The sequence below is a fragment of the Zingiber officinale genome, chromosome 3A (genome assembly GCF_018446385.1).
Source record: "Zingiber officinale cultivar Zhangliang chromosome 3A, Zo_v1.1, whole genome shotgun sequence".
NCBI classification, from domain to species: Eukaryota; Viridiplantae; Streptophyta; class Magnoliopsida; order Zingiberales; family Zingiberaceae; genus Zingiber; species Zingiber officinale.
In genome coordinates this window covers 145,568,791-145,585,965 of record NC_055990.1, presented here as the reverse complement: position 1 = coordinate 145,585,965, position 17,175 = coordinate 145,568,791, and the positions used below count along the sequence as shown (strand labels likewise).

At 35.9% G+C, this 17,175-nt stretch overlaps 3 protein-coding genes across 4 annotated transcripts; 1 reads left to right on the top strand and 2 right to left on the bottom strand.

Moving 5' to 3' along the window:
- Positions 1 to 7,627: 7,627 nt before the first annotated feature.
- Positions 7,628 to 8,169, bottom strand: LOC122054104 (auxin-responsive protein SAUR32-like). The gene has a single exon (XM_042615933.1). It carries the CDS (start codon positions 8,159 to 8,161, stop codon positions 7,757 to 7,759), a length of 405 nt encoding a protein of 134 aa, XP_042471867.1. The 5' UTR covers positions 8,162 to 8,169; the 3' UTR covers positions 7,628 to 7,756.
- A 1,770-nt stretch (positions 8,170 to 9,939) lies between these two features.
- Positions 9,940 to 11,848, top strand: LOC122052654. Its single transcript, XM_042614294.1, has 5 exons — positions 9,940 to 10,046; positions 10,885 to 11,099; positions 11,183 to 11,331; positions 11,401 to 11,484; positions 11,670 to 11,848. Coding segments are annotated over exons 1-5 (510 nt in total). The 5' UTR covers positions 9,940 to 9,985; the 3' UTR covers positions 11,671 to 11,848.
- Positions 11,849 to 12,067: 219 nt separating this feature from the next.
- On the bottom strand, positions 12,068 to 17,147 carry LOC122052653. 2 transcript variants are annotated; one of them, XM_042614292.1, is made up of 6 exons: positions 16,014 to 16,217; positions 15,855 to 15,925; positions 15,492 to 15,775; positions 15,270 to 15,359; positions 12,674 to 13,044; positions 12,068 to 12,585 (listed from the first exon to the last, which is right to left on the bottom strand). In XM_042614292.1, the coding sequence occupies exons 2-6, from the start codon at positions 15,874 to 15,876 to the stop codon at positions 12,321 to 12,323; spliced, it is 1,032 nt and encodes a 343-aa protein (XP_042470226.1). In that variant the 5' UTR covers positions 15,877 to 15,925; positions 16,014 to 16,217; the 3' UTR covers positions 12,068 to 12,320. The 2 variants fall into 2 exon arrangements, with proteins under 2 accessions (XP_042470226.1, XP_042470225.1); XM_042614291.1 differs by lacking the exons at positions 15,855 to 15,925; positions 16,014 to 16,217 and adding an exon at positions 16,928 to 17,147.
- Between the last annotated feature and the right edge of the window lie 28 nt (positions 17,148 to 17,175).

Here is a 17,175-nt window from a genome sequence, read left to right as displayed (position 1 = left end):
TTTTTACTAAAATATTTCACTAACAAAACTATAGTGGATAAAATATTAAACAATGATGTAAATATAAAATTCACTAGTAAATAAATATGTTATACACATAATTCAAATTTAAAAAATCTTCAAATATGTAAATCATCAAAATCTTCATCATCTTTCTCAATCATATCATTATCATCATCATCGGATGTTTCAGATTTGTATAGTTGAATCTTCATCAGTTTTGTAAGACCAAGCGTCTTAAACGCGCCTTATGTGCCCCTGGTGCCTCTCATAAAGCGCACGCTTAAGGTGACGAGGCACAAGAGGCTCGCCTGGTTGCGCCTTGGCCTAGGCACAACGAGGCAAGCGCTTTTAATAACTATGGACAAAACAAAAGATGACAAATTCGTGAAACGAGTCTTATTTAATGAAGATTTGGAGGATCCCTCATAGATCACTTAATTTTACAACTACATTAAAAAATAATGTTTGGAGTCATTCAAGTTTCCTATATTGAACATCACACTAAAAACAACAACTCTATAAAATATGCGCTACATTTGTAGTTGAAGATCCGTGAACATAAGGGCTACAACATGCTCTTAGAGCATGAGTGAGAAGTTCTTGGAGGCATAACAACCAAAGGAAGATGCTAAACTTTGGGCATCTTACATTTCCAATTTTGAAATGATCAGTAAGAGCATGCTTACTGTAGAGATTGAAAGGTCATAACATGACAAAAAGCATGGGATGAAAGTATCATGGCATATGAAACAAGATGGCAAACTTTAGAGAAACCTTATATTTCTTAACTTTGGGCGAATAACATGAGAAAATGCTAATGTTTTGAGTCATTCAAGTTTCCTATATTGAACATCATTCTAAAATGAGCAACTCTAGAAAATATGCGCTACATTTGTAGTTGAAGATCCATAAACATAAGGGCTACAACATGGTGGCAACAACATGTTGTTAGAGCACGAGTGAGAAGTTTGTGGAGGCATAACAACCAAAAGAAGATGCTAAACTTTGGGCATCTTTCATTTCCAATTTTAGAACAATTTGTAGGAGCATGTTTACGGTAGAGATTGAAAGGTCGTAACATGACAAAAAGCATGGGATGAAAGTATCATGGCATACGAAACAAGAGGATGGCAAACTTTAGAGAAACCTTATATTTATTAACTTTGGGCGAATAACATGAGAAAATGCCACAAAGGGAAGGCAAGAGTGACAAAGAAACTTACAAAAGGAGGTCTACAAGCTCCTTTATTGGGCATGACTTTCCATATAAGACTTTACTAGAGATGTCACAATTTTCTCACTCAAGGCTCAGCGTTTTCGTTAACAATAAAATTCAACTCATAGCTTAGTGTAATTCTTAGTAGTAATATATACGGTCTAATGGTTGATCTGCCATCTTGACAAAACAATCCTTTCCAAAGACTTAACCAAGTGGTAGAAGAATATTGATTACGACTTACCTAAACTACTTAGTACATCATAACAATATTCTGCTCATATAAATTTATGTCTTATTTCATTCATACTAGGGTACAAGTATTCGACACGTGTATAGATCCAAGGGTCTAAAATGACTATTTTTAAAATTTCTTACTTGTAATTAGTAGAAATATTGATTGTCCACCAGGAGTGTCAGTGTTCGAGTGTTGAAAGCCTACACAGATACAGAGGGGTACGTGAAGAGTTCAGGTGCTAGAGGTGAAACACACATAGTAGTAGATCCATTAACATCACTTTTATGAACATATTTGTTCAACTCTCAAGTATATTGAACACCATCAGGTAAGTGAATCTTCTCTAAAAATACAATGATTACATGGTTGAGTTCCTCTTAATTCATACCTATTAACATCTACATTGACCTTCTTGAGATTACACATTATTGGTAAACATGTGAAATAGGGTCTCAGTCTTTAACTATTTGCACTAGAAACTAACTAATCACTTTGTTATTGTTTTTATCTCAATATGAGAAGAATGAAAGAGTTTAAGTGTTTTAACTTTGGAAAACTACTATATGCATAGAGAATGGAAATTTAGTTCACCTTGGTTATAGAAACTTACCTTCAATTGATGAGATATTTTACAAAAAAATGAAGGAAATCTCATGTGTCTTCATAAATGAGTAAATGGTGGAATTATCTTTTAAAACAAAGGCCATATGGTACAATTTCTTTTGCACATAGAGCACTACTATGTGAGATTGAAACTGTAACCTATTGCCAAGCAAGGTGTCTCTCAAATACTACACTAGTGGTTCTACAAGTTGTATCTCTATTTGTTAAGAGAAGAGGAAGGATAAATTATTAGATATTGTAACAAAAACATGTTTCATGGGTGGATTGGCCTAGTATAACAATTGGCATAAGGTTTGTAAATATTTATAAAGAGATATATTTTTCAGGAATACGCAAGAGTATAAATATTGTTCGAAGAGTAATGAAATGGTAATATAAATATGCAGAACTAAAAATGGAAAAAAGATAAAAACGTGAAGAAATAATGATAAGTTTCAAGGAATAATAGGTGGTGTTATCTATTATAGCATTAACTACTGCCTGATTAATTGTCTGGAATGATACTTAAGTTCTTCTAGCAAATTCTTGATGATGTGCATTTGAAGACACTCATTAATGGATGCCATATAGTTGATCTCTTCATCCCTATAGTGAAGATGGTTGGTTCCTAGTACTTATAATTTTGCATGTAAATCTTGTATTGCAAAGTTACAAATAGATGTTAGATAATTCGATTTTGTGAGATTTGTCACTTGATTGTCTGATAAGTTTTATGTTTGACAATTAGTTTTATCCTGATTATGCTCTAATAAAAGGGAGTTTTGTAAGGCGTATATGCATATATCACTACTAATTTTGGCTTTAACATTTTGGGCAATTATTTAGGCTCATCAAATCAATAGATTACTTTTCTCATTGGATTGGGTGCTGGAAAATGGTAAAAAATGAATCAGTTCTTGACTTGGTTAGATGATATTGATGGGAGCAGCAATGATCCCTTACTAAGCTTTATGTGCTGCCAAATAAGATGACTATTGAATGAATCTAAACTCAATCCTATAATGGATGTTGTACACTACGTTAGGGGTATTTTTAAGGCTTAGATTAATCAACTATTATTTAGTTGGGTTCAGACAATTAGTGGTGTAGGCCTATCGAGTTTATAGGACAATTCTCCCATTAGTTCCTCGCGATATTAAGCACATATCATGGTGTTAAATGATCATACTTATGATGATTTTTTCCTTCTACATGATTCATCGCTTATAGGTTTCTTTCTTTACCTATTAATGATGTTCATTTTTTTACTATATGATAATTTGTGATCAACCATTAAGACTGCCTGCTAATAAGGTAACATAGTTATCGGGTCAATGGCACTAGCATCGCATTGGATCCATTCAGTAAGGTTTAGATAATAATTCAATATGAATTTGAATAACTTGTTATAGCGGTGCCCTGGCAATATCATACGCTACATGTTGTCATGTACTTCTTTATGTCATAATGTGAGATATCTGGTCATTCTACTCCAGTATTTGAAATTACAAACTTTTCTTGGTGGCATTTAATTTAATAGTAAGCATTTCTAAACCAAGATGTGCTAGTTTGGTTAATAGGTCTCAGCTATCTAGTGATTCAACTAGTATTCAAACAAAGACGTATATACCATGTTATTTAGCACCTGAGAGTATTATGGTCCATGTGGTTTGCTATATATACTACGGCCTTCTCTTTTGTATATTTTAGAATAAAGGTGTTGAATATTTTAGTTCCATTTCGGGATAGTAATTTAGAGTTCATTGACTGCTGAATTCTAAGTTTACGCATTTTGTGATGAATCGAGTGACAGTTATCTATCAAAGAGACATCATAGCTTGTCAATGCTATTTCCATATTTGATTGGATTGATGCTACTTCACAAAAACCACATTGACTCCTTTTTTTAAGAAGGTTCTAAACATATTTAGCAATGATACTAATAACTTGAAAGATAATTTGGTATTGATGCAATTAGTGGGCATGTAGAGTTCCATTTCGTGGTAGTAGTTTAAGTCTTCATTACCTGCTGCATTTTAGGTTTTACACATTTTATGATGTACTGAATGACAATTTTCTATCAATGAGACAACATAGCTTGTCAATGTTGTTTCCATATTTGACTAGATTAATGGAACTGCACAAACTCCATATTGGATCAATTTAGTAAGAAGGTTCTAAACATATTTCTAACATCGATATTAATAACTTGAAAGACAATTTAGTATTGATGCAATTAGTTGGCATATGGAGTCTGTCAAGGGATTCTATTGATACCGAAAGTAATCCACGTTGGCAAACTTTAACCCGATGTATATGCTTGTACCTATGATAAATTTCAATTATGTTGCTTTATCCATCCTATTAATGTATCTCACCTTGTATAGTATGGATTGTACCCCAGTATTTAATTAATATTCTGGATTGAATTTATCGAGTACACAATGGTGATTGGTGAATGCTATTCCTTTGCATGCAATAGGTGTTTTCAGATTGAATATTTATTAGAGAATATTTTTCCCATAAAAATAACTGTACTAGAAGCAAATAGCCAAAATGCAATATCAAAAAGGTTTTTGGGTTTTTGTTTGTTATAATTCTCTGGTTGATTGATCAAGAACTGTCATTGCCATGTCGAGTAGGTCTCACAAAGTAAACTTTGCACTTCATATGCCATTATGGACATGTAATGTCTATCTTGTCATGGGTGTAATCTTTTCTAGATTCTTCTAATCTGTGATTTTCTCATCTAAGAACTTAAGGTTGACGAAAATTGCCTCAATTAACATTTCTATAGGTGCCTGAATCTGGGATAGATGCTGTGGATAAACCTGCACCTACTGGCTTTCCTCAAGTGAATGGGTAACCCACACTTTTCTCTGCTTCTCTTTTTGCCAAATGCTCTTTGTTTTAGTTTTACTATTAATAAAAAACTTGTATTTATGATTATGAGTCAGGTATGTTCAAATTCTAAAATTTCCAACTTTTGACAGAAAACCTTCAGTATTTCCTGTACATGTTCTAGAAACTTCATCCTTCAATGCGGTGAAACTTCGTAGTGGTTGCACGGGGATGCCAAATGGAACGGGTTCCTCTCAGCATCCAGTTAATTCATCCATGCAAAGTCAACTCAATCAGGTGAATTATGAGACAAGTCATTGTATTCATGTTCTGCATAGGTTGAATAATGGTGATTGATTTCATATTGTGTCTGATGGTTTCCCTAATTCAGGATGCACCTACACAGTGTGATCCATCTAGGGAGTTCACCTTTCAGATTACCGAAAAAAAAGGAAAAGGAGAAATGAAAAATCCAGGAGTCTCTACTTATGAGAAGGAGCTAACTGAAAAGGCATCAAATGCCTCCTTTCATCATGTATCTCCGAATTCTCAATTCCATGAATCTTTTGTGAAGGATCCCCAAAGACGAGAAACAATATCAGGTTTGGGTTATGAGAATGCTAATTACCTTGAAAGAAAAACTCAAGAGCAGTATGGTGGTGAAAGTTCAGCGTCATGGCATAGAAGATCGGCATATGAGACTATGTTTAAAGGCCCAGAGGTGATAAAAGATAAGCATAACATTTTATTTGGCAACTGTGCAAAGACTCCCATTCAATGGTCAGACGATGAGTTGGATTTCCTATGGCTTGGTGTGAGACGGCATGGACAGAATAATTGGAATACCATCTTGACAGATACAAATCTCTGCTTCTTGAAATCAAGAGTGGCAGAGGATTTGGCTGAGCAATGGGCCAAAGAACGAAAAAAGATTATTAATGAGGTGTTTTATGAGCCAAGAAAGTTTACTAGGCCAGTCCATCCACCATCTACATTCGCTACAAAAAGTGCAGCAAACAGTCACTACTATGGGAGCAATATTTTACCAACAAACTCAGAATTTACACAATGCAATGGAGAAACTAGAAGATCGATGGGAGATATACTCATTCGGAGTATGAACAATTTCAGCTGCACCAGTCCCAATCCATCAAACGTGACTATAGCCGAACCTATTTCTTTCAGACCTCCTCCTGGCCCTTTTCTTGCTGGCAATCTAATAAGATCTGGCTATCCAATGGCAGGAATCGGGCAGCAGCTGAATAGATTCACATTACCGAACCAGTCTTATCCTTTCAGGTCATCTAATTGGTGTCAAAATTCAGTTGAAACCCCAGCATGGAGAAATCAATGTCCTCCAAGTGTTCCAGATTGGTTTGTTAATACATTTAAAAAATACCAAGAGAATTCAGAATCTCCATCTGCATCATGTTTTCGTCAATATATGCCTAAGAATGAGGGGCCAATGTCTTCTTTTCCCAAATATGGCAATCCATCTGTTCCGTCTAATAACTCTCATGGTCACGGACTACTGAAAAGGAAGAACTTGGCCTATGGTGACCCCGACAGCAGCACAACAATTCAGTATATGCCTATGAAAGAGTGGCAAACCTCTTCTTTTCTGAACCATGGGGATCCACCTGCTCCACCTAATAATTCTCAAGGCCGTGGACTATTGAAAAGGATGAGCATGGTCTCTGGTGACTGCGGTGGCAGCATGAAGATGCACGGAAATGTAGTATCGCCAGATGAAGTGCAGATGCGAAATGGATCATCATCCATGTTCCCCGGTATCGGGTTGACTTTTAAAAATCCTGCACTGAGTGATTCAGGTAGAGGTCTGAATGATAGTTTAAACTTAAGTTTGAAATGTTCTGCAACAGCTGAACCAAGTGAAGCATCAACTGAGGATACTCTATCAGATTCAGGCGACAAGACGAGGTAACTAGTTATACGAGTGTGAAATCAATAGAAGGCTTTTCTTGTGTATGTATCTATGTTTTTATGTCTGAACTTTTCAAGATAAATGTTAAAAAACTGTTGTAATTCAAACTTCTTTAACTTGTTGAGCTGACAATTAGAAAATTTTCAAAATTGATAGTATTTAAAGAAATTGCTACATGTGGTTCTGACTTCTGATGCTAATGATTTCCTTTGTTTTAGCATATTCACAACTTTAGGAGAAAACTTCCCTGATAACGAAAAAGAAACTTAATTCATTCCTCTAGGCAATGATTAGTTCATGAACATATCATAGGCAACACATAAGTAGTGTGACGGATCAAACGGACAACATTTGCAATATCAACGCGAGTAATTGATCACAGAAGTAGAAAACAAGTTCAAGTTAACTTCTACTCTTGTTCAGAAATGTAGAATATGAATACTTATGTTTCTTAATAGAAGATGCTCTATCAGTCGTATATTGACAATATAACCTACACATTAACCCCAATATTTGTTAATGTCAACACAACTAATGCAATCACACCAGTAGAGATAAGTGCAACAACTACACAAATCACAAAGTAATTATCTACTCTGTTAAGTGCACTATAACACTAATAACCACAATGCGAAGTTTGATGACTGTCATTTATGCACAACCTTATTCAATGATAAATTAATTCTCAAACCTAGAGAGCATGGTTTTGATATTATTAAGCAGGGACCATAATCTTCAAATTCGGATACCTGAAACAAAAAGAGAAGCAACTAACTAGTCATGATTGAAACTCTCTTCTTAACTAACTTTCGTTTAAGGTTCTACAACTAATCTCCACACCTGACTGTCCAATTCTATCCAAACATAAACAAAGAACAAAAACAACACATACACAATACAAATAAAACCACTAATAATTCTTAATCTCCTTAATGATTCTCTCCAACTCTGAAGGCTTGCAGGGAACAGCAAGGGCTCCCACTTGCTGAAATCCAAACTCCTCCTCTGCCAACTCCAGCAGCCTCAGAAACACAGGGTTTGATAGGCATCTGAGTGAGGCCACAAACCTTGTTGCCTTCTCATTCCACACTGCCACCACTGCAAACTCCCCCTTCTTCACATCCTCTGGCACCTTCACTGCTGATGAAGATGAAGAAGTTTCTCTACTGCTGCTCCTTGGCCAGGACATGGCCTTGGCTGTAGTTTTGAGCACACCTTTCCCCATGTCACCAAACTTTTGAGCTTCAGGTACCTCCTGTGTTGTTTCAGCATACCTGAAGTGAGCACATATATAGCATTTTGTGTTGCAGTCCATGTCATGAGAGATAGGCATGCCCTGGCCATGTCTGACTCGAAGACCAAAGGGCATGTCCCTTATATAGAATTCAGTGTTGCAGTCCATGTCATGAGAGATATGCATATCCTGGCCTTGTCTGACTTGAAGAACAAAGGGGTCCTTGCACTGTTTTTTTTTTGTTTGTTTTTTCTGTTGGATGCCTGATTTGATTGCTTTGTAGGTATGTTTGTGTTGCCTGGAACAGCAAGGAAGCATGCCTAACTAGGGTCTGCACGTGGAAGGTTAAATCAATGATGTGGACTAGCGACTGATTATAAGGTGGATGATAGATTACTGAGGTCAAATGTGGATGTTGCATAACTGTCACTAAGGATCTATGACTGCTCTTTGTTAGGTTGGTTTCTGTTTTTGGCAAGTGAGAAGAGGCATCATGGTTGGCACAGGTGTTGGGGAGAGGACAAAAAAAACAACTCCTCGAGGGGTATTATGTAGAACGATAGGGTTTGCTTCAAACTAGTCGGTCTCTAGTGTTATAATTAGGTTTGTAGCTTGTTGATGTCAAGTAGGATTAGATATTGATTCTGTTGATTAGAACACAAATGTTAGAAATAATCATCTAAAGACATGTTGATTTAGCAAAAAAATAAACATCAAAAACCTCTAATTTTAGGGAAAGGAGCGAAAGAAAATATTCGTGATGATCAAAACTATCAAATATCAACTAAATAAATGTTTTAAATAGTCTAAAAACCCTAATGATGTAAAAGACAAAAATAACCCTATTAACAAAAATTGTTTGAAGCCTTTGAAAAGACTTTAAACAATATTTTTTTAAACTTAAGACCGGACGATTACAGGATACACCTGGTAATAAATGTAGATTTGATATATTGTGCCTTTGATGGTTCAATCCGAGTTAAAAGTTACTGTCTCTCAAAGTGTAGAATCATATGATCATAGAATCGTACTGATCCCATCGATGATACACGATCTCAATGATCCTACTACTGTTCTACTACAAAACCCGATCTCAATCAATTCTGGATCGATTTAGTGCTTCCAAATTGTAGGATCCTACGATCCCGATTATGATTTTGCAAATCATGGTTGAAATAATTTAAGTTAATATCAAGGGTTTATTGGTTACTTATCCCCATAATACAACATAACAAAGTCTTAAGAAAATAAGTGGATCTCTTCTCTTGTGGTAAACAGGTTGCAAGAGTAAATTAATCATCAATAATTAATATACTAGTTATAATTTCCAATAATTATAGATAAATTATAATTTTCGGTTAGAAAATATCATAGCTTCACCTGATTGGTCTATTAATTGGATCCCCTAATCTATCAGCTCTCGCATATCTATTGATTGGATCCGCCCCAAATCTATCAAAACTCCTGGGAAAATTTTGATTTTGTACCCTCTAGTTTATGCATATATATTTATTTGTGAAAGAAAATGAATCAAATTTAAATCAAACAGGATTTTTATTACTAAATTTAAGTTTTATAAATAAATTCTCAGAAAATTAAGCTGTCCAGTAACAATTTTAATTATAGAATAAACATCGAGTTATTCATTAAAACGATTCTTTTATTTGATTTAGATTACAAATATCTAAATAAAAATTGTCTTAATTTATCCCAATTCATTTTTTTTAAAAAAAATAAATGATGGACATTTCTCTCAATCGGTAAGTTCAAAAGGTAAATAGCCAAGTAGCATTTTGGAAAATAGGTAACTTACAAGGGGCAACTTGAAATTTTCTCAAAATCCTCATATACCTTCCCCAAAGCAAAATCTTATCGACACACTGACGAACTCTACTGCATTGGGAGATGGAGCTCATTCCACTCCGAGCTACACCAGCAACACCAAGTTTTCCAAGTTCCAAAAGAGGTATATACATATATTACTTATACTTCAATTTCTTCTGAATTTAATCTTAGTTTTTGAACATGAAAAATCTTCAAATTTCTAGATGTTGTTTTTCTTCCTCTTTTCTTTAGGGTTTTGGTTCTCTGGACTCTGTGTGTTTTCTTGGTCTCAGAAGCTTCTGATGTTAAATTTCTATATGTTGACATTAAAATCCTCTTCTTTTCTTTCATTTTTGGATCTTTATATCATTTGGTTATATTTTGACATTTAGTAATATATGCAGAAATCTTGAGAAAAATCAGAAATTTCTTTTCTGAAGCAAGCAAAGAGCGATGGTGATTTTGCTTTTCTGCATTATGTTTCTTCTTTTGTTGAGATTATTAATGCATGATTTGAACTGGACTAAGAACGGAGTTCTAACTGTTCTTTCTCCAAGAAGGTGAACTAGAAGTGGTTTTGTTTCAGATAACTGATAACATGGATTTAAAGATCCCTAAATAGCTTTGAGTTACATGGATTGACGACGACGAGGATATTGTTTGTGTTGGAGCACATTGTGCTGTTCTTGTTCCTATTTGACATACAAGATTTGGTGATGATAAGGATATTAATTGAGTTTGAGCACATTCTGAAGTATATACCCGCCTGTATTATTATTTGCGACTTATAGGATTTGATGATGGTGATGATATTTTTTCAAGTTTGAGCACATTGTGCCATTCTTGCTCCTATTTGACATGCTATTGAAGTATATACCCACTTATTGAAGTATATAAGCTCCTGTATTATTATTTGTGACTTGCACGAATTGATGATGATGATATTAAAGTGTCCTCGACTATAATGTTGTCTGAAACAGCTATAGCTTTGCACTGCAAGATCCAAACTGCAAATGAAGCTCGCTTTGCTAACTTGTTAAAGTTCAAGCCTTGTGAAACCGAAAGGCAACGAAATCAGCACCTTGGGTTCTCTGCATTACCTGAAACCGCTGCATTGGTTGTAATCGCTGCTGTGGCTGTGGGTACTGCAGCATCACTCCTCGCAAGAACAACAAAAGCTAGTGAAACTGTCATTGTACATTCTCGAATTGCATGCACCACAGGTTTTACTCTTTTGCACTAGATGTCGACTAGCTAACTTTCTCCGACTAGATGTAGAATGCTTCCAGAGCTTGCGAAGATTGCGGCGGTTCGGGTATCTGCGCGGAATGCAACGGGGAAGGATTTGTGCTCAAGAAATTGTCTGACCAAAGTGCTGAAAGAGCTAGATTGACCGCGAAGAACATGGCCACTCGATACACTGCGGGGTATGCTTGACGTTTGTTCACACAGTCAAGATGATCTATTGTACTAACTAAAGAATTTTGGTTTTTCAGACTTCCAAAGAAGTGGAGTTATTGTTCAAAGTGCTCCTCAACTAGATCTTGCAGTGCTTGTGGAGGGACTGGAAAGATAAACTGGTAAGGTTACTAGGCTAAGGGGATTTGGACAATATTTTTCTTTAATTTTTTTTATCGATGGAAAAACTTTAGATTCAATACAATAAAATAAATAATAAAATTTAGAGATGGATACTTGTTGATGGTAAAAGTACTCTGTTTTGTTATGACTTATTTGCAATTAAATTTTGCTACCTTGTCTACAGATTCAACCATGCCTCCATGATTCAAGTGAGGAAAGGAACTCAGTTAATGTTTTCAGGGAGAATATAGTCTCATTGATGTTCACTAAATTCATCGATAAAAGCTAGAAATATTTGTGTTGCCAAGTGTTGTATTGTTGTTTTGTAGCTAATGACATTGATGAGTGTGTTTGTGAACTTCACCTCCGTTGATCTTGAAACTGGCTGGCGAGCCGCACCAATAGTTTGGGTCTACAGGTGTTTGCAAAGGTGGTGGTGTGTGAAGTAACCCCTTGGTCACAGAGTGATGGAAGGTGGGAGATATACAGAGCATGGTCGCAGCCGGTGCCTGAGGGGCTTGAGGTCCAATTCCTTTATGAGACAATATTGAGAATGCTCATCAAATGACTAATTCTGCAGCAGACCAGACAACAATTCTAGTTGTTGATATTAATAAACGAAGTTTTAATATTGAGAATTTTCATCCGACTGCTAATTCAACAACAAACTAGGCTGTGCATCTCTCGATCCAGTTAGATTCTGAGCTAAGTTTATTTAGAACTGACAGTGTAATCACCAAAGCTTTGGACGTACAATTACATTGCCACCTCATTTTATCCGAAATGAGGGATCACATTTTGGTTTCATATAGACTTTCTGATGTCATCGACAATGTTAACCTAGCCACTGTTGGGCACGTCGCTCACCACTGCCTCCAACAGCATGTCGAATGCTGATCTTCTCATTTGCGTACTTCTCCTGGAGCCACTCAAATGCATTCATGTCGAGTTTACCGGTCACCGATTTGCCCTGTTTTCTTCTGATGTGCTGTTCCCTAATGGAAGCCCATAGCTTCTCGATCGCATCTCTTTGTTGAGATGTGAATCTGTCTATGTTATCGAAAGCATGCTTAACCAATATATCGATTACTGTTTGACACCTGTTATGCAACGAGGGCAAGGTATCAGCACAAGCCAATGAAGGGTTTGTATAGGAAGCAAAGAACAGAACAGTAGACCAAGTATTACCAAGGAACTTTATAGCGCCGAGCAGCAGTGTCCAAACATAATAATAAGACCTCTCTTTGAGATTTAATGAATCTCTTGTGTTCATCGTCGTCGGAAGCTTTTCTGCTTAAACTTAATGCATCTTTTGTCTTGGGTTGTTCGTCTTTCTTGGATTTACTTGGAAGCAGACTATCTAATCCAAATGGATCAGAAGCATTGTTGTCAGTTTCAGTGAGGGCATCCGATGACGTAGCCTCATGTTCAGCTGTGTCCTTGCCAACCGTGTTGTTCTCCGCTAGTGCTAATGCTGCGGCTTCTTCGTTATCATCATCTACGGTAGCTTGAGGGAGGCTAGAAATGGCTTCTTTGATCTTGCCAGCTGCTTTTGAATACTAAATTATGACTTGTCAGTTATAATGTAGGTAAACCAAGAAAAAGAAAGATTCTTAAAGTTAACATGCCTACTATACTTTCAAAATACACAGACTAGCAAATATGTTCTGATGTGAACAAATCTACAAAATGCAAGCATAGACTTTTAGTGAATAAAGAAAGCAAGTTGGCACGCTGTTGTTAAAAGGTCTAGTAGTTCTATTGTTTTGCAACTTTTTTACCGAATCATGTAAGTAAGTTTCCGAAATTACTAAATCGCGTAGGTTAATTTTAAAATTATCAAATCACGTATCCACTTCCCGATTTACCTCTAATCAATCGAATAAAAAAAATTAGTCCAATTGATTTTTGTTTGAAAATTAGTTGATTGATTTTTAACACCAATCGAATTGATTTCTCTCGGTGCCGAATTTTCAAGCAAATCAGTCGGCTGATAATGAAAATCAGTTGAATCGATTTACTTCTATATCAAAGTCAATTTTGGACAAAACCGGTTGATGGATCAAACGATTTCGGATTGACATGAAACTAGTTCCTATGTGTTCAGCTAGTTGTCCTGATTATATTCATGCTCTCAAACGTCATTGTGACCCAATATATTGAGAGAGTGATTTTTTAAATATGAATTGAATTTTTCAAACACATTTGGGTTCAAAAAATCTTGTATATTGCTCTCAATATATCTTGTCAAATTGACATTTGAGGGCATGCATATAATTAAAAGTAGACGAATGCATAAGAGATAATTTAATGTCAATCCGAGATCATTTGGTTTATCAGCCAGTTTTGGACAAAACCGGCTGGACCAATATATGTCATATTAATATGAAATTATTTCCTATGTGTTCGTCTAGTTTTCTTAATTATGTCCATGCCCTTAAATGTCAATTTGATCTAATACATTGAGAGCAATGATTTTTTTAAATACAGACATGTTTGAAAAATCTAATTTGTGTTAAAAAATCACTACTCTCAATATATTGGGTCAAATTGATGATGGACCTAGACAACTTAGAATGACATGAAACTTGCTCCTATGTGTTCGGTTAGTTCTCCTGATTATATTCATACTCTCAAACGTTAATTTGACACAATATAATGAAAGTAGTGATTTTTTGAACACGAATGTGTTTGAAAAATTCAATTCGTGTTAAAAAAATCACTGCTCTCAATATATTGAGTTAAATTGATGTTTGAATGCATGAATATAATAAGGTGAAATAGAGAAATACATAAGAGCTAGTTTCATGTCAATCTGAAAATGTTTGGTCCATAGGTTTGGACCAAAGACCTCGGATTGATATAAAACTAGCTTCTATGTGTTCGTCTACTTCTTCTGATTATATTCATGCCCTCCAACATTAATTTGATTTAATATATTGAGAGCAGTGATTTTTTTGAACATAAATTGAATTTTTTGAATACATTCGTGTTTAAAAAATCACCGCTCTCAATATATTGGGTCAAATAAATATTTAAAGGCATGGATATAATCAGGAGAACTAGTCAAACACATAAGAACTAGTTTTATGTCAATCCGAGGTTGCATGGTTCATCAACTGATTTGACCCAAAATCAACTTTGATACAGAAGCAAATCGATTTGACTAATTTTTATTATCAGTCGACTTATTTGCTCAAAATTTCAGCACAAAGAGAAATCGATTCGACTGGTGTTAAAAAAATCAATCGATTGATTTTTAAATAGAAATTAATTCGATTGATTTTTTTTATCAATCGACTGATTAGAGATAAAACGGAAAGTGGATACGTTATTTGGTAATTTTGAAACTAACCTACGCGATTTGATAATTTCGGAAACTTACCTACGTGGTTCGATAAAAAGCTAATTGATTTGAGCTTACTTTACCACATCTTGACCATGGCAGTCAAATTTTGGTTGGGAGGGCGCCATCGGCCTTAGTTTTTTCTTATTGGCTACTAACCTGCCTCCTTTTTCTGGCAATGAGAATCAATAGACAATAACTCAGACCGACAACTAACTCTAATCTAATGTCCTCATCCCTTAGGGAACTACAAAATAGATCAAATGCTATCCTTTCATGGGAAAGTCAAGAATAACATTGTGGGTTTGTCTTCGTAAAAATAACTCTCATGGAAACATCAAGAATAACTTTCCCAATATTTTTTGAACTCAGACAACACATGAAATTGAATGGAGTTTAATGCAACACTACATAAATTTGTAGTTTAGAAATGCATACCACAAAACTATCATCAGTATAGAGATCATTAGCAACAACTGCCCGCAAAGTCCATGTCGCCAGCTGATTTCTCTGCTGTTTATTGAAAACCTGCAGTTTATAAGAAAATTAATAACATGAATTCAACCAGAGAACAAGTGTATCGAGCATCAACATAAAACAAGGATACTGTCGTAAACACTTTTTCCAATAAAAACAGGATTGTCCTCAATATTAACTTACATCTGCAACATCTTGAACTGCTGAAAATAAGGCTTGATAATCCATTCTCAATGAGGGCTCATTACAAACTAATGGAGAAGACATTGCAGCTTCCAGAATATCAAAAAACTGATTGCTAGTTCCTGGCTTGACACTTCCGGCTTGGATTAATTGCATGGCAAGTTTTGATGCCTTGCCAAATTTTGCACGATTTTTTATATGTGAAGCTATTTTGTGCATCGCCTGCGTCACTTGTGCTTCAGTCGCATCCACACTTGTTTTGAACCTTAAACGTTTCTGGGGTGCTGCATATGTAGAGTTTGATTCAAAAGGTTGCAAGTAATAAAAAAGTTAGTATTGTCAGTGACAAAAAAATGAAATTACCACAGCCATAACCATCAAGCATTGACCACTTATTTGGGTAGTCTTTACAGATCCTTATTCATCTATCCTCCCTAAAGGAAACAACAAAGCAAGGTTTAAAATCTTGTTCCATGCTGGGGTCCCATCTGGAAAGAGATACCAATGGTGCTGATTGCATACCAAAGTGGTGCAACTCGGCATTGATCAGGAGGAACCAAGGAAGAAAAAGAAGAAATGGGAGAGGAACCTCACAGAAGATCGCACCAACTATCTCCAGCTCGTAGAAGTTCTGCTAGGTCCTCATAAAAAGCCTTGAGGAAGTTTCTCGGCGGAACCCCGGCTTGCAAAAGGCGAGAACAGAATCCTAGTTCACTGAATCTACGTGCAAGTAGTGATGCTCAAGGGAGCCTCATGAGCCAAGACATTTAATATCGTTTGTATGGACTATTTTCACATGCTGGATGGCAAGTAGAACAGAACGACTCGAAAAAGTTAACCATAGAACAAGTTCTTCCTCTGAAACTAACCACAATGTGAAAATTTTCCAAATTTGGGGCATGATGATACTTCCAGCACCATTACACGGACACTTAAACTATAGGTACTAAACTCAATGAATCTTTAGCGAAGCTTTGAAGTAGATAATAGAGTTTATATTCAATAACTTATGGATTGATAATAGTCAAAAAGTTTTTATATTGCAACTCTGGCATTCTAGTTATCACTATAACATAGTTCAATACTTCTAAAGTGTTCCATGTCCCAAAACCGAATATGGAACCTTCATACTCGTACACAAATTGATATAAAATTATAAAGATAAATTGATGTGAACAAGGAAAATCAAAGCTGCGAGGCACAATCACATTGACAGTCCATCACTAAAATGAAAAAAAAAACAGTTAATTGGACCAAGTTATTTAGCAATTAGTCAATTAGTGGGGCCTCGTGGACAATCGAACCAGAAGAAACCCTAATCGCCGAAATAAGAGAAATTACAATCACAGCTACTGAATCAGGCAGGAAGACGAGTACGAAAAGGAGATACAGAGAACAAAAAGAAATCAAATTTATGAATAAGGACGTCGACGCACCTTGGTCATGGGAATCTGAGGGTTTGTCACGCTTGAGGGCGCTTTTGAGGATAGGCGCAGGAGCTGGCGGCGGAGGCGGCGGTGAATCCCTCTCAATCGGGGAGGGTGAACGCTTCTCCCGCGGCGGAGAAGGGGCACTGGAGGGAGGAGGCAAGCCCTGGAATAGATCGTCCGCCATTAACAATCGAGGAAGAAGGAATCGAAGGAAGGAGTCGCTCTTGGTCCTCTCGGTTTATCTGTGTGTCTGA

Excerpts from the sequence above, each read along its gene's own strand:
- LOC122052654 (XM_042614294.1), top strand. The coding sequence starts at position 9,986 with ATGGAGCTCATTCCACTCCGAGCTACACCAGCAACACCAAGTTTTCCA. Across the intron at positions 11,100-11,182 it reads AAGCTAGTGAAACTGTCATT|AATGCTTCCAGAGCTTGCGA; the intron begins GTACATTCTCGA and ends GACTAGATGTAG. Across the intron at positions 11,332-11,400 it reads GCCACTCGATACACTGCGGG|ACTTCCAAAGAAGTGGAGTT; the intron begins GTATGCTTGACG and ends TTGGTTTTTCAG.
- LOC122052653 (XM_042614291.1), bottom strand. The coding sequence starts at position 17,105 with ATGGCGGACGATCTATTCCAGGGCTTGCCTCCTCCCTCCAGTGCCCCT. Across the intron at positions 15,776-16,927 it reads CTCAGATTCCCATGACCAAG|CACCCCAGAAACGTTTAAGG; the intron begins GTGCGTCGACGT and ends CTACATATGCAG. Across the intron at positions 12,586-12,673 it reads CGGCGCTATAAAGTTCCTTG|GTGTCAAACAGTAATCGATA; the intron begins GTAATACTTGGT and ends GTTGCATAACAG.
- LOC122054104 (XM_042615933.1), bottom strand. The coding sequence starts at position 8,161 with ATGGACTGCAACACAAAATGCTATATATGTGCTCACTTCAGGTATGCT.